Here is a 16,293-nt window from a genome sequence, read left to right as displayed (position 1 = left end):
ACAGGGTTACATTATCTGAAAAATACCCTTATGTTAGCTGTTAGCCATGCTAACAGCTAACATAAGGAACACAGGCTTGGAAATCTCAACTACTTTTTCTGCTTTGAAATTGAAAAAGTTTGTTTCAAGCTGCTTCTAATCAAAATAATTAATGGTGTTTTGGTTAGAAACTGATTTTGCATGAGGTTATATTTTATGTATAATATATATCTGTGAATTCAGACACCTCTGAGTGGGATTTTCTTTAACAAGATCTACTTTTAGTGTGTTTTATTTCACAATTTTAGTAACGAAAAATGCATCTTGTTTCTTAATTATGATAGAAAACAAAAACTACTTGTAGATATTGCTAAATGCTTTGTTTCGTCAGCAGTTGTTTTGGAAAACTTTTAGCCTAGCATTAGCCCAGCATTCCAAAAAAATTTAAAATAAAAACAATCCAGTGGACTTGGTTTCCAAGTTTGGAGAAGTTTCGCTTCCCATCCGGGAAGCCTTTTCGATTCAAAATGTCAGAATTAGAATTGAGTTTGAGGCGTTTTGGAGTGGACTAAAACAAAGCATTTATTTTTGGCTTTAAAAACCTGCAAATTGAACCAGAACAGCTTCTCCCCTAAGGAATGGGGAGTTGTTTTGGGTTCTATTGTTCTGTTTTCTGCAATACCAAATACTGGTCTATGCCTCTGAAAGGGGGGTCGTTAGGGGCCATTGTTGGCATGGCTTCCCAAACCAATTTACACGTTTTCTAAGCCAAGTTTTTGGGCTACTATATAAAGCTTTGAAATCAATACTAATTCTGACATTTTGAATGGAAAAAGCTTCCTGGATGGGAAGTAAAATGTATTCAAACTTGGAAACCAAGTCCACTGGATTGTTTTTTTAAATATTTTTGGAATGACTATGACCTGGATGGCTGAGAATCTTCCCCAGCTATAGCCAAGCACTACTTTAGCCATCCTCGTGTTAAACAGCAGGTCTTTACGCTGTTGAAATCTGAACTTAAAAACGAGGTAGGCTAATCTGATCACTAATTTGATGAAAGATTATATAACCTGTCAATGAAAAAATAAGTTACTAAAAGGAAAACTGCTCACATATATTGCTGAGTAGTGAGACTGCTGACATCTGACGTTAAAATGACAAAAAGAGTTATCGGAGAAACTGCTTTTTGACAAGGATTATAGAAAAGTAGGATAGTGATGCAAAAACTTCCATTTCTTAAAAATTGTGGAAAAAATAAACTAAAATGCAAATGGAAGCATGACACAATTGATATCTAGGGATTCATTTCTGAGAAATTTGCTAAATTTTTATTTTAGGAGAGACAGAATAATCAAAATGAACAGAAATAAACGCTTTACTTAAAGTTTAGTGCAGCCATACCAGAGTTATACTGAAATAAATTAATTTATTCGACAACATTTTAATTTATTAAAGTAATATTCGTCACTAAGAATATTTACAGATCGACGGCCTCTCCGTGCCAGAACCCCACCCTTCTGTATTTTTGTAGATGTCACAAATACTTAACGGTGCCTGCTACAGTGGGATAGGAATGTACTGGACTTGTAAATACAGAGGCACTGTGTTTGTATTACTGGCTGACAAGAGGCATGTATTCGAATGAGGCAACAAGTGTAACGTGTAACTTCTCCTCAGCCGAGTACTGTGAATTACAACTTGACTCATTATTGTGAATAATAACGTATTTATTTATCGGACAGGAGTGGATTTGGGTCTTCAGAGATTTCGATGGCAAGAACTGACATCTCAGGTCGTAGAGAATAGGACACAAAGATATATGCTAACATAAAGAGAGCAAAACAACCGCTTTCTATGTAGCGTCACACCGCGGAAATCCTGACTGATTTTTCATTTGTAGCAGAGTAGATGTAGAAAAGTGTGGATGTTATTTATCCGACGATCCGGCTTGCAGCAACAGACATGACAAAGGTTATGTTTTGGTTTTTTGATAAAAGAAGGAAGCTACTTAATAATGATAAAAAAAAAAAAAAAATCTACTGAAACACAACCAAAATGATGACCACCCAAAAATAAAATTTTAATCTGAATCTTTTTTTCATGTCAGTGTGGATAAAACAGCATTTCTGGAAATAAGGCTTTGTTCCTTTGTTTGTCTGTCCGGCTGATTGGGAACCAAACTGCCAAGTTTTCATCTTTTAAAACTCGAGTGAAATAAAACGCATAGTTAAAATAAACGAGTCGCCTCTTCTTAATTTGAGAAATACATTCTTTTTATTTGCAGTGTGAAAAGTATAGATTTACATTTGATGTGACAGAAATACTAACATCCTCTTAGCAAAGTTGCATTAGAAGGTGAAAGAATTGAAACCATAGATGTGTCTTCTACAGGGGCTGGGATAGCTGGAGGTTTGTTAGATTTTACAGACAAAATTTATCACAAAATATTCCTTGAAAATAAATTTTTACTTCATAATTTGCACATTGAAGCATTGTTGTCAGAAATATACGGAAAAGAATTAGGGCCACTGAAAAAATATAAAAAGTTAAAACATTTTTTATTTTTACGGAAGAGGATTAGAGCCACTGAAAAAAAAAAAAGTTAACTGATTTTTTTTATTTTATTTTTACGGAAGAGGATAAGGGCCACTGAAAAAATATAAAAAGTTAACAGATTATTTAATTTTGTTTTTACGGAAGAGGATAAGGGCCTCTTAAAAAAAAAAAAAAAAAAAGTTAAATTTTTTTTTTTTTTTTACAAAAGAGGATAAGGGCCACTGAAAAAATTTTAAAAAGTTAACTGAATTTTTACGTTTATTTCTTAATATGGGGGGGAAAAAAGTCAGAGTTCTAAGATTAAAATTAGAATTCTGATGTATAATTCAGAATTCTGACTTTTTTCACCACATTAAACTGAAATAAAATTTTAGAATATTAACTTTTTTTTTTTTCAGTGGCTAATCATCTTCCATAGAAATGAAATTTAAAAAAATCAGTTTACTTTATCTATTTCCACTGGCGCTAATCCTCTTCCATAGAAATAAACCCACACATGAAGAGCAATCGTTTTTTTGTTTTCTCGAGGGTTAATCCCATAAAACATGGATGCTCACACAGCACATAAAGCTAAAATAGACAATATTTTAATTTTAAAGTGATTTTCTTGTATCTTACAACCTAAGAAATGTGATCTTTCTTATTCTGCTGCATCAGTCAATTATTTGAAAATAAAAATAACTAAATAAAATTTCAGTCTGACGATTTATAGTTTAAAGTTAAGCTCAAGCCTAATCAGCCAGACTGCATCATGAAGAGCCCAATAAATGGCTCAGTTAGCATTGCATCTGATATTGCGGTTAATAATACAGTTAGATTAAAAGAAATTAATTCCTGAATCTTCTATTTTTTGACCAAATAGCCATTACTAGTAAAGTTATTTTACGTTTTAGATTAACATGGAAAGGCTACATTAGTTTCGATATGCAGATCCAATCTGTCTCCATCAGTCCATCCAACATCTATACATATAGCTCTATTATTCCTTCCATAAAAGGATAAGAACGGACATCTTTGGAAAATGTTTAAAACCCTGAAATCTCATGTAAACGTGTAAATCATAAAGTTTGAGTTGTAATGAACAGAAGTTTACAGACGCATCAGGAAAGCCTGTTTGCTCTTTTCATCTTTAGCTGATGTTTCTGACTGGACGGCTCGTACTTTCTGTTGTCATTTCAACATTTCACTAATTTTTAGTTTCCAGATGGATTCTTCTACCGCAACAAACAAAACCCGAAATTAATCTGCTAAATCTGGGAAAAGTGAACAAAAACTTCTAAAACTGGATCTATCCCTTTGCCACCTGCTACCCTTTAAATAAACAACTTAGTATCAATAATTTTTTTTCCTGCCAATTATTTCCATCACACATCTAGATAAATTGACATAAAAATGCTCATATCTCATGTATAACTGTTCAAAATTCAACTTTAAAATGTCATCTTATTTGCCTGTTTTGGTTCTGGTCTCAGTTTGGGCCTATTAATATGCAAGAATATATTCATTGCATATAATTCATTTAACTGTATTTTATTGTCAAAGACAAGAAAATAACTCAATATTGTTGTTTAAAGTGGGATCGAAACATCAGATATGATGGAGAAGCAACCTTCTGTAGCCATTGGATCATTTCACAACCAAAGAAAACAATTGCATCAACAAAGTAAACTCAACAGCAAAAGGACCTCCTCTCCACAGACAAATTTTAATAGTGTTGGAATATTAGTATCCATGGTTTGTAACACTTGCTGCTGTGCATTGCCTATCAGCTGGCTGAAACAAGGCTAAAACAACATACCGGGTTAGCTTTGAAAATGTACTTGTTTAGGCATACTTTAGCTCGCAAACAAGCAGCAGCGTTACTGCAGGATGGCTGCCAGAGCAGGTAGCCCGACTAATTACCCAGCCTAAATCAGCTTGTTATTTTAGTTTTACTCTATAAAGAACAGAAAGATAAATAATTTAAATTGTTTTAATACAATGATGAAGTAGTGTTTTCACATACGTTGGTCCATACTTATATATAGGCAGATACATGGGTTAGTGTGTTGTTACTGAGAGCCTGGTGATCTTCATGGTGCATAAACAGACTCACTTCTTCATACATTTGCATCGTTTGTGACAATCATGTGGTACTTCATAGAAACCTTTTTTTTTTTTTTCTTCTTGGTATAAAGACATTTTTAAAATCCATCCTGGATCTCTGGTTATGTACACACGGCAAACGGAGACACGCCCAACAAAAGCAAACACAAAATGCACACAGCAGCGTTCAGGTGCCTCCGCCCCTGACATCCAGGCGGTGCAGTGAAGAACAGGCGAACACAAACCGCAGCGGCTCCCGTGTCGTTTTCAGTCTGTTACAGCAACTGAGAGAAGCTGAAGGTTCAACAATCAGCTCAGAGTTCCAGATTGATACGTGCCGAATCATGATGGAAATACAGACTTTTAAAGAGAGAGTGAAGTTGATTAAAAAGCTTCAGGCGTTGAGCAGCTCGTCGGCAGAGCGTCCGATGGCGTCGGGGTTGGAAAGCGGGTCGAGGTCTGCGAACAGGTTGAACCACGCCGTCATGTCTTTGGATCCTCCTGAAGCTGCAGCGGGAAACATCAGACGGAAAGGTTAGGATGAGACACAGCGGCTCTGCAGGGTGAAGCTTCTCTAAAGCTCTGCACAAACCGTTCGCCGCAGGAGTTTGAGACCGAGGAGCCGCCTGGCTCTGACCAGGGGGCGGCTGAAGGGGCGGGGCTTGGAACATGGGCAGGGTCACCCAGCCTGAAGAATGCATGGGAAATAAAACGGATGGATTTGGTTGCATGAAAACCACAAGTATATGAGACAGGAAAATTTCATAGCTGGGGTAAAAAAAAGGTTTCTTTCTTTAGGATTAGACATCTGAAAAGTGCGGCATTTATTTGTTTTTAGGCTAGTGCAGCATCTTGTGAAAATGCTTCCCTTCAGGGATGGGGAAGCTGCTATGGGTGAAAAAAAGTCTGCAGCTACTGATTATGGGCCTGAATATAAATGCTTGCCACACGTTTCAGATTCTTATTTATCCCAGTAGGAAAAGAAAAAAAACATGATGATCTGTGTGCTGCTGACCTGAGGAGCTCAGACTGTGATCCAGCAGCTGAGACGGCAGGAAGCCGGTGGGGCTGGGCGGGTTGGACGGGGGTTGGGCAGCTGCCGCGGGAACGCTGGGAGGGTCGAACATCCCGAAGGCGTCCTGCCACTCTCTGCTGAACTCGTCGCCGGCTCCTGGACCCGGGCTCAGGAGGTCCTTTAGGAAAGCCATGTCGCTCCGCTCACCTTCTTCCTCCCCTGCTGTCAGACCTGGCTCTGAGGAGAGAACACCAGACAGCAAACTGTCACCTAAACCAACAGAAAGAGGAAAATGAGTCTGTCAGCTTTAAAATGAGAAATCTAGTCGGTGAAGGTGGAGTTTGATGGAAACATTTTGGAAAAAACAACCAAAGGCATCAGTTAGGCTTCTTATCTCATCACCGTGCCTAACAGCTGGTAGGTTTGAATAAATTAGGAAGGCGAGTGATTTTCCCACAGCCAGGAAAGCTCAGATAGGAGGAGAGTAAGAGCAGCAGCTGGAAGTTAGATTTATGGTGAAAAAGGTGAGAAAACTTCTGGCCGTTTTACCCGAGACAGGCTTTTCTGGGAGGCCTGACTCGAAGCTTCCAAAGCTACAGCTCTCCTTCTGTTCACCGTCTTGGGGAGGAGGAGGGACCGGGGGCTGGACGGGGACATTTGTCGGGGGTGGGATGTTGCAGGACATGAGCATAAGGTCGTCACTGAGGTCTGCTGAGAGTCCTCTGAGGTCGAGCATGGCTGGAATGGATGGAGGAGCAGTTTCTGGTGTCATTTTAAAAGCTTCCTGTTCACAGAAAGAAGCAACAGACCCACGAAGAGAACAGCTGCCAGAGGGATTGACTCACCGCCACCGTCAGCCTGGCTCCGCCCATCACTGCTGAGCTTTAGCTCTGCAACAGTAAAACAGAAATATCACTTATGGACTGAACCAAACTGAATGTTTTCTACATCCCATCTAAATCTCTCTCACAGCTGCTGCTTGCTTTATCTAATGCAGTTCTGCGCATCAGCCAACAGGGGGCAGCACTGACCTGAATCAGACCCACTTTCTGCTGGCTTGTCATCATCCAAGGACACCAAGCTGAAAGGAAGGACATTAATAAAGTATTTTAACAAATATAAAATGTTTTCTCACACATCAAGACCGTAAGCTTTAATTATTTCAAAGTCAATTGGATAAACCAACACAAAGTAGCAGAAATATTGAGTTTGTTAGAAATGGGTTAAACGCAAAGTTAAATTTCTCCCATGTGAGATCAATTAAGTTTTATTATTATTTCTATTTTAAATCTAAAGATTGCATGCTTCTTACTCATTTTCTTCCACTTTTACTCTTATGTTACACTTCATTGCATGCAAAAACATGGCGGTGGCAGAATCATGCTGTGGTTAAATGTTGGTCTGGAAGCGTATTTCCACCTAAAATTGTCCTAGATTTTTAATCCAGTACCATCATTAGAAATAAAAAATAAAAATCAGATGTGGGGGAAAGAGAAAATAGAAACCCCACCTCTCTGTGTTGCTCTGCTGGGCTTTGCCGTCCTCCTCCTTGCTTGGGGAATCTGAGATCTGCTCCAGTGGATCCCGGAGGTGCTGCAGGAAGAAAAACTTGTCTCCATAACAACCTTAAAAAGCTGCCTGACTGAGAAATGAAGCCTGTATCACCTTGATGGTGTTAAACTGGTACGGTATGTGTCCTTGGAAGGCCTCGTGGATTCCTGACATGGCGTTGGCGGTTTTCTCCCAGAACTGCAGCAGAGTGTTCTGATGAACAGAGAGAGGTGTGTAGCTGATGACAGCAGGCTGACAGTAATAAGCGTGTTATGCTACATTCAGCAAAAACGCATGCCGCTTCATTTTTGATGCTTGTACAGGTTTAGTTCTGACCCGCGGCTGAAGCATCTTTGCTGCTCTCGCTACGCGGTGGAAAAAGTGGGTCTGATGCGTGTTGGGCGGAGCTACCCTATCCTTTCTTTGCCTGGAACAATGGCAGCTATATTTGCTGTGATCAGTGGGTAAAATGTAGTTTTTATTTTGTTATTCAGCGAGAAAGTCTACCTGAAAACTTAATCTGTCCAATCAGTTCATCCAGATTATGATCCTTCATTCAAATATTATTTCTCTGTGCGAGCCGCTTGGACCCCCGTACACCGGCGGTGTGTTGTCACCAGGAATCCCATTCAACAGCAGCCGTCTCTTCGCGGGTTTGCCACGGCGGCTGGAAGGCGTTTTTCTTGTACGTAATCCAAACTGAAGGCACCAGGATAATAAAAGTTTTACCACCAGATTTCGTCATTTTAAGTTAACTTATGCGTAAATAAACTGTTTCAGAGGAGTGACCATAGTGATCTGCATCAGCAGCGATGTGTGTCTCCCTGCCAGCTCCCAGATCAGCTTCTCTAATTGGTTGATGTTGCGCGTCCAGCAGCTGCTGCGTTTGCAGCGCGTTCCGCGCATCAGATGCTTAGGAGCTCATGAATCGCTGCTTCAGCTGCTCAAAACGCCTTGATGCACGTCAAGCATTGACTTTGCGTGTAAGCTAGCTGCTCCTGCTCCTTTAGGTGTGAACATAGCTTTAGAACTGGAGGTTACCTGGTAGGTGCAGAGGGAGTGAGACAGCATGTTACAGCGGCTCGCTCCCAGCATGTCCACCTTCTGACAAACGTCATTCTTCAGCTTCTCAAACTGGCTCTTCGTCCCTCTGACCTGAGACTGGACCTAAAAGCGGAAACACGGTGTCAGAGAACGCAGGAGCTGAGGAATAAAAGCCATCCCGACTCCTCCTGCCTTTCGGAACTTCTCCAGCTGTTTGTAGGTGTCCGGGTCCAGTTCCTGAGAGACGTCTTTCATCCAAAGCAGGGCTCCCCGGTACTCTGTGCGGGCCTTCTCCATGCGGCTGACCGTCAGCAGCGTGTCGGCGATGGCGCGCCGCCTGAAGGTCTCCACTTCCTGATACATGCGCTGCAGCGGCGGGCAAAGCGCCATCCTGCAGAAGCACACAGATAATCAGCTTTCTGCTGGCAGCAGTGGGCGGATCATCACGGGCTGCTGCTGACCTCTGCTTGGCTGAGGTGCACAGGGCCTTGCTTGTGGCCTCCATCATGTTGCCGGCTTTAGTGCGATCGCGTTCGGCCTGGAAGCGCAAAAACAGGCCGAGCTCATTCTCCTCCTGGGACAGCCCTGAGGTGAAAGGCATAAAAAAGAAAAATGAGCGTCAGCGTTTAGATGTGAAAAGAAAATGACAGAGATGAGATCGGATGGGACTCACGTGTGATTCTGTGCTGGTACTTCTCAATCACCTTCAGCAGCTCTGTGCAGGTCAGCTGAACCGAGTGGAAAAACTATAAAAGAGACAGCAAACAATGGAGGTCAGTGGCAGCAAAAAACCATCCCCACAGCATGATCCCGCCACTGCTGTATTTCACTACATGGGATAGTTTGTTTCCTAACATAAACAGCAGTCAATGACAGAAAAAGAAAGCTCTGAACCCTCAGAGTCTCCATTAACTTTAATAAAAAACCTAAAACGTCACATTTATGGTCGAACAAAGAGGCTGAGTTACTGTTTGCTGTGAAGGTGAAACAGACATTTAACCCAGCACGCTGCTGCTGCTGCACCGTAAGACGGTAAAAGGACGAGGCAGGATTACTGATTAACTACAGAACAAACAGACTCCTGGTCTCACTCAGCAGTGGTCAATTCTACCAGACATGTTGTGATGGAAACAATCTGGACTAATTCACCGATTCCTCAAGTAGAAACTGCTTCAAAAAGGTTCAATCAAAGGTCATTTCCAAGCAAAGTCTCCATTACCCCAACGAAGGAAAGTGGAAAATGTAAGACATGAGCTTTTATCAGCAGACAAACAGAAAAACAGCAAACAACCCGACCCTTTCAGCTCTGACAGGTGTCGGTTACTAGAAGAGACGCCATGCTAGCAGAACTCCAGCGCCATGATGGGGATGTAGCTTAGCATGTTAGCAAATAATCCTAATGCTGGATGGAAAGCTGCCATATTCCATCCAGGATGATTATGTGCTGCCACAATGATGGAGAGAAAGATATTAGCTTCTCCTCTTTATTGTTTTTAACTTATTTTAAAAGGAGGAACAAATTCAAAAGTGTATTAAAAAACCCAACATTTAGGGCATTCATCCTGAATAATCCCTGATTCAAACAAACATTTAAAATAACATCATTTAAAGCTAAATGAGCACAAAGTAATAAAAGCTAATTGAGCCTGATGAAGGTAAGTTAGCCCACAGCGTTTTGTGTTCAAGTTATTTCAAATCTGATTAGCTCATTTAGCGCTCCGATTATTTCTGACTGCATTGAAACAATAGCAAGAAAAGGGTTAAATGTTATGCTTTGATTTTTGTTTTCTTGGTGTAACTCTGTCCTCTGTCTGATCTCCATGCCAGCAGGAAGGAATCTGGGGACAAGCAGGCAGGCGGATCGTGTTACAGAGTGAACAAAAGGCTCACAGTTTACCCCTAAATATTCAGCAGCACACTCTTCCAGTTCAACAATGCTGCTTTTTAGGTTCATAAACATCTAGAGGTAAACAAAGACGATGGAAGCTCGACAGGTCTTCCTGACTTTAATGAAATAAATACGAAAAAAAAACAAGAAATGTTACAAATACTGAGACTCTGTGATTGGATTCCTACCTCAAGCTTGGCGTCCAGGTCAGCATCTGAAGCCACCACATACTCGTCCTCCTTCTTGCCTGTAGCTTTGATGAGAACCTGCTTAGTCTTCCAGAACTTCTTCTGCATGCGGGCCATCACCGAGCTGTCCTCGCCCAGCAGAGCCCGGCCCCCACTCAGAATGTCCCCGGCAAACCTGGAGGTGACAGCTCGGTCTAAACGACGTGGCGACCGTTTCAATCAAATCGATATAACAACGAGCCCACATGTGCCTAGTTTATTTAAACGGGTACCGCATTACAGGCTTGCGTTAGAGAGAGACACAGACAGCTGCAGCTGGAGCCATTGTGCTCCTATTTTTTTAAGTTTGGATGCTGATTTTTTTTTTTATTTCAATGCCTAAAGCTGAAAAAAAAAAATTTTTATAAAGCTCAGAAAAAATTCACTATCTTTTATGAATTTTTATGTTATTATAGGTGGAAAAATTCTGCATTTTATAATGTACACTGATTCTGAAAGAAAGTGGAAAATACTTGCTTTATAAATGTTTTGTGGCAATCAAAATGCTTCAGTGTTATTCTATGGGTCAAATAGTAAAGCAAAGCATAGTTATAACAATTGGCAGAATTTGGAGAGGTCTGGAGACGCTGGTGACACCAAAAGTTCAAAGCCCCACAGCTTTGGAACTGTTGTAGCTAGAGGTGTGACATTTTCTGCATTTGTGGTTGAAATGATGTAGAACAAATATAATATGATGAGATCTGCCTTTTCTCAAGCATGTCTTAATTACTGCTGTTCAAAAAAGACCTAAAAAAAAAAACAAAAAACTTGGGTTACATTCACACTGCAGGCCTTGATGCTCAATTCTGATTTCTTTTTTGCGTTGCTGTTCACATTTCCAAATATATGTGACTTGTATGTGATCTCCTGTGTGAACTGCAGTCATAACAACGCAAGTGTCCCACATGCTCAGTAGAGGATGCAATGACATCACAGGCCAGCTTGCTCTGTGTTTACGGAAGTAAACATGGACGGTAGCGCTGGAGCGCATCTAACGATCTTTCCAAACCATAAAAACACAATCTTTTCTAGATGGTTAAACATAAATAGAAATTCTGCTCCCCGCATCATCTCTGCCATGGTTGTTGTTTTTCTTGCCGCTTCTTCATAGCAAGACCCAGAATAGTGACCTTTGTCAGGTATTAATGGCGTTCAGGTCGGATGAATGCGACCCGGCTGCAGATTCGTATCGAATTCAGGACCACATAGACAAGTGGCCTGGGTCGCATTGGAAAAAAATTGGATCTGTGTTGTTGAGACTGTCATAACAGATCAGATACAGTTCACATATAGGCCAAAAAATCGGATTTAGGTCACTTCAGGCTGCAGTGGGAACGTGGCCTTTGAGTCGTGTTTGAACTGATGCAGCTTGGTCTGTGTTCTACTCACCCAATTTTCATTTATATATTCAGAAACCAGAGGGTGTTAGCTTTCAAATAATGTATTACACATATAACTTGGGCTTACAGTTCCTATGCAAAAAATAGGCGAGAATTTCCCAAAATGAGTAAGAGGTTAAAGGTTACATACCCGTCCATCATTGGATAGCAGCCGTTTTCTGTTATGAAGAAACAGAGGGAAAAAAAAAAAAAAAAAAAACAGACGGTGAGGTAAATTTTGTCCAAGTTTGCAGTTTTTCAATGACATATCTTTAAAAATGATGGTACCACAAGAGGTAAAGTCATCAAAAATATAAATGCACACCACACTTTTAAGATTCATAGATAATGGGTATTAATCAGCATCAGAATACCTTGAATCTAACCTTAACCCTAAATTTTTTTGGAAGATACAGATAATTATACATCTGATCTGTTTGCCTACCAGCCTCCATGTTGGTTCTTTGTACGATTAAATTACAAAATCCAAACACAGAAATCCAAAACCAAGCACACAAAGTTGTGCAATAGATGACAAAGTATATTGTAAAGGGAGTTTGGATTATTATTTTTTTTAAGTTTAGTTTTATTAACAGAAGCTTTTACAAGATATTCATAAAATTATATTTAAAAAAAACTTATTTATATATAGTCTTACAGACACACCACACAAGGAATGAGGTTTTTGATTTTTAACACCAAAAGAAAACAACAAAAGTTTCATCTAAGTATAATTCAACACACTACTTCTATCAAGGTACATAAGTGAGGAAGTTATATAAGAAGAACCTGCAAAGGGCTAAAAAAGGATATAAAGGAGCCCCTGATTTTTTCAAAGATTGCATGTTTCCCTCTGACATTATATGGTATCTTTTCGGGTGTGCAGTAAGACACTAACTCATTGATCCAGTGTATTACTGATGGTGAAATTTCAGATTTCCAGTTAACCAGGATACATTTCTTCACTGTAGTGCACGCAAGTGCTTAATACATTAATAGTGTCCCAGAGAATCCGTAGTTCTGGGTCTTGTTCAATTTGCATTCCTATTACACTTGAAGTTATCACAATGACACATTTCCAAAGTTATTTTATCATTTAGCAACTCCATAGCATGTGACACCTAGAGGAAAGTTTACTGTCAATTCTATGCAGCCTGTAAGGAGTGTAATGAATACACCTTAAGTCTTTTTCCCCATTTTCCTTTTCTAACTGTTTTATCATAAGTGTAACTTTCCACTGATTATACCATATATATTAGATATTATTAATTTTTTTATCTGCATGATTTATCTGCTTTCAAGAGGAGTTTCTTTTGGGATGTCTGGGAATGTTTCTTTTGATTTCTCTTGAACCCAGTCTCTGATTTGTGAAAAAAAAATGGAAGAAACTATCTTTGTTGAGCTTAAATTTTTCATTTATGAGTTTGGATTATTTAACAGAACAAACAGGATAGCAGCTTTTAAAAGTGGGCTGAACTCCAGGATGACAGCTGTTCCTCCAATAATCAAGTTACAAAATGCTATTCTGGCTTATCTGTGGCTGGGCAGAGCTGATGGCCGTTTTAGCTTCAGGCTAAATGGGCTAATTGAACATGGAGCTGGTAGAAGACACCTGCGACCTTAGAGCAGCTGATGTTGAAGCAGGTGTTTGGTTTCACCAAACGCTCCTTTAATGACAGGAAGAAAACCATGAGGTGTAGCGAAGATATTAGTTATAACAAAATGAGGAAAAAAACGCGATAAAATACACAAATAGTTCGCGAAAGTCTGTAAAAAATAACGTCAATTGTGTTTTTCTGCTAGCAACAATTTAGCTAGCAGCGAATGTCAGTTGGAGAACGTTAATGAAGCTTCTGACCCGTCAACAAGTCTTTTTTATTTTCTTTTTCTCTCTGTTTCTTCCTAATAAATGTGAGATAAGGAGTATATATTATTACCTTGCCGTCAGTGTTGTCCAGCGGTTCGAGCATCTATGCCGTCCGGCTCGGCTAACCTCCTCTCCTGATAGCCATCATCCTCTGAGTCACAGAAACAGGATATGTACCAGCGCTGCAGTGGCGGAGTCTGGACACCAGGGGTCGCGGTTCTTCGGATTGCATCGAAGATCGTGTAATGTGACAATTTCCCCTCTTAAAAATAAATGTATCTTTTGTCTCCTAAAGAATTTCCCCTCCTTTTTTAATAAAAAATGTGTCTAAGACTTACATTAAATGTTATATATAAGTAACATCTAAATATGGATGAAATTGAAGCTTTATGGTAGCGGCTGGAGAGGCAGGTCTTAGTTGCCAAACCAGTCTGACTAGGAAGGGTTTAACCAGGTTAAGAAAACATGAGGAAGTTTATGAGGTAAAGCATCTTTTAAAGGAAATGGAAATGTCTGAATCAGACATCCTTCTGGAAAGTATTAGAGCAGTTCTTGTTTAAAAAAAATAAACTCCAGCATAACCCTCTCTGGCCAAGGAACCATCACTTTTTTACACACCCAAACAAGGAACTGGCAAAACTAATTCATCTATATATATATTATAGGGTAAATTTCACATTCATAGAAGAAATTCAATAAAACTAAATCCTCTTAATAATACATACAATCTACAAATCAGATCAACAATAAATAAGCAAACTCCATAGTTAATATATACCAGAAACTGATACTTTATTTACCCCAAATACTAAATTCATCTCAAATCTTAAACCCCTTATAAATTTATTTACACTTATTATTACACTTATTATTATTGTTTTTCAATTCAAAAATTTCAATTCAGTTTATTTCTATAGCGCCAATCATCTCAAGGCACTAAAGTTCACCAAATTATATAGTCAGATTGATTCAAAGTTTTCTATCTAAGGAAAACCAGTTAATTGCATCGACTCATTGACTGGAATGCAATCCCTCACACTAAGCATGCTTGTAGCGACAGTGGAGAGGAAAAGCTCCCTTTTAACAGGAAGAATCTGCCGAGGCCAACTGGGGTTCAAGGAGATGGAAGCAGAGATACAACACTGCAAAAACAATCCAGAAATAAGTAAAAAATTGCTTAAATTAAGTATATTTAGCCTTAATTTGAGCAGGTAAATAAGATGATTTGCCAATGGAATGAGTATTTTCACCCTTAAAATAAGATAGTTAGATAATATTTACTTGAAATAAGAAGATAAAATTGTTTTTTCTTATTTTAAAAGGAAATTGTCTTGTTCCATTGGCAAAGTGTCTTACTTACCTCCTCAAATCAAGGAAAAACGCACTTATTTTAAGAAAAAATAACTTATTGAGATTTCTTTTTTTTGCAGTGAAAAAAGCAGCTCCCATGTCAGAGGATGAAGAGAGCACAGTCAGAGAAACAGGACTACACTGGGAAACAGGCCGATCTCGAACATCTATAATCTAAGGTGTTGATGGCAGCAGCACAGCTGATATTTTTCTTCAGGATGGAGTCACAGCCAAACAGGAACAGACCAGATGAAGCTACTATGAGAAAAAGTAGAGAGAGATTAACGTTAGAGATTGATCTAACAAATACTGCAGAATGGGATGATAGAGATAGAATGAAGCAGAATGATGAAATACGGTTCCCTATGTCAAATCTACTTCCTTTTATTATGTACTAGAAACTACATTAATATCAATGTCTCTTCTATAAATATTGAATATATTTTTTCCTGTATCTCATGTATATATATAATTTGTCAACAAAAAAAAAATTGTCTGAATCCTTTTTCATCAAATCAAATGATGCCCTTGTTTTGGATGGGCTGGTTAAAATCTAGACATAAATCCAATTCAGAGAGTTAATGTGGAGGCATATCTTAATTTCTGACTGATATTTTGTACACAGTTGTACCTTTTATACAGAAAAACATGGCTTCTTATGTGCTGAAATTTAACGATCAGCTGTTGCTCACTGTTCTTTTTGCCCGCACAGATCTACGGAAAAAAGCCTTTATCTATGCGGCTCCTTGTGTGTGAAATTCTTTACAAAGAGACTGGAAGTTTGGAAGTGACTGAGTTTTATCCTTAAATGCTTTTAAGTTGAAAATAAAGAATTTGAAATTGGCTCATTTATCTGTCATTGTTTTTTTTGTACCTGTTAATGTATTTCTGTTCACTATGTAACTTTGGGTCTATCTTGGCCAGGACTCACTTGAAAAACAGGTTTTTAAATCTCAACGGTATTTTTTCCCTTCTTAAATAAAGTTTAATAATAAATTGATAAAATTTGATGAAAAATTTAGTTCTTTGTTTAATTTTTAGTGTCTTTGCAAGAAACCTTCTCTGGAAGAGGCAGGGATTGAAAGGCCCAAAGCAATGATTTCAGGAGGAATTCATGCAAATGCTGAACACACCTTTCAGATTTGTATGCAATAAAATAAAAAATATTAACACCTAAACCCCTGAGGCTGCATCACTGACTAAATCATAACATATTTACTGTCTGCATTAGACAAGATGTTTCATATCAGCCTTGTTTCAACCAATGTATCCAATATTTATTTAGTTCAAACGATGCATGATGCAGATCACATCTGAAAAACATTTAATTACATATAAAATGTAACAATATA

At 38.9% G+C, this 16,293-nt stretch overlaps 1 protein-coding gene across 3 annotated transcripts; it reads right to left on the bottom strand.

Moving 5' to 3' along the window:
- Positions 1–4,491: 4,491 nt before the first annotated feature.
- Positions 4,492–13,789, bottom strand: ical1 (islet cell autoantigen 1-like). Of its 3 annotated transcripts, none has more exons than XM_038301998.1 (15): positions 13,662–13,789; positions 11,876–11,903; positions 10,307–10,481; positions 8,904–8,976; positions 8,692–8,815; positions 8,423–8,621; positions 8,228–8,353; positions 7,301–7,399; positions 7,146–7,228; positions 6,667–6,716; positions 6,481–6,525; positions 6,185–6,373; positions 5,636–5,905; positions 5,213–5,308; positions 4,492–5,127 (listed from the first exon to the last, which is right to left on the bottom strand). In XM_038301998.1, exons 2-15 carry the CDS (start codon positions 11,884–11,886, stop codon positions 5,015–5,017), a joined length of 1,653 nt encoding a protein of 550 aa, XP_038157926.1. In that variant the 5' UTR covers positions 11,887–11,903; positions 13,662–13,789; the 3' UTR covers positions 4,492–5,014. The 3 variants fall into 3 exon arrangements, with proteins under 3 accessions (XP_038157926.1, XP_038157927.1, XP_038157928.1); XM_038301999.1 differs by having other exon boundaries at positions 5,636–5,872; XM_038302000.1 differs by lacking the exon at positions 6,185–6,373 and having other exon boundaries at positions 5,636–5,872.
- Between the last annotated feature and the right edge of the window lie 2,504 nt (positions 13,790–16,293).

This window comes from Cyprinodon tularosa, unplaced genomic scaffold, assembly GCF_016077235.1.
Source record: "Cyprinodon tularosa strain WSP-4 unplaced genomic scaffold, ASM1607723v1 ctg48, whole genome shotgun sequence".
Lineage (NCBI taxonomy): Eukaryota > Metazoa > Chordata > Actinopteri > Cyprinodontiformes > Cyprinodontidae > Cyprinodon > Cyprinodon tularosa.
The sequence above is the reverse complement of the archived record's forward strand: the minus strand, read 5'-3'. Positions and strand labels throughout refer to the sequence as shown.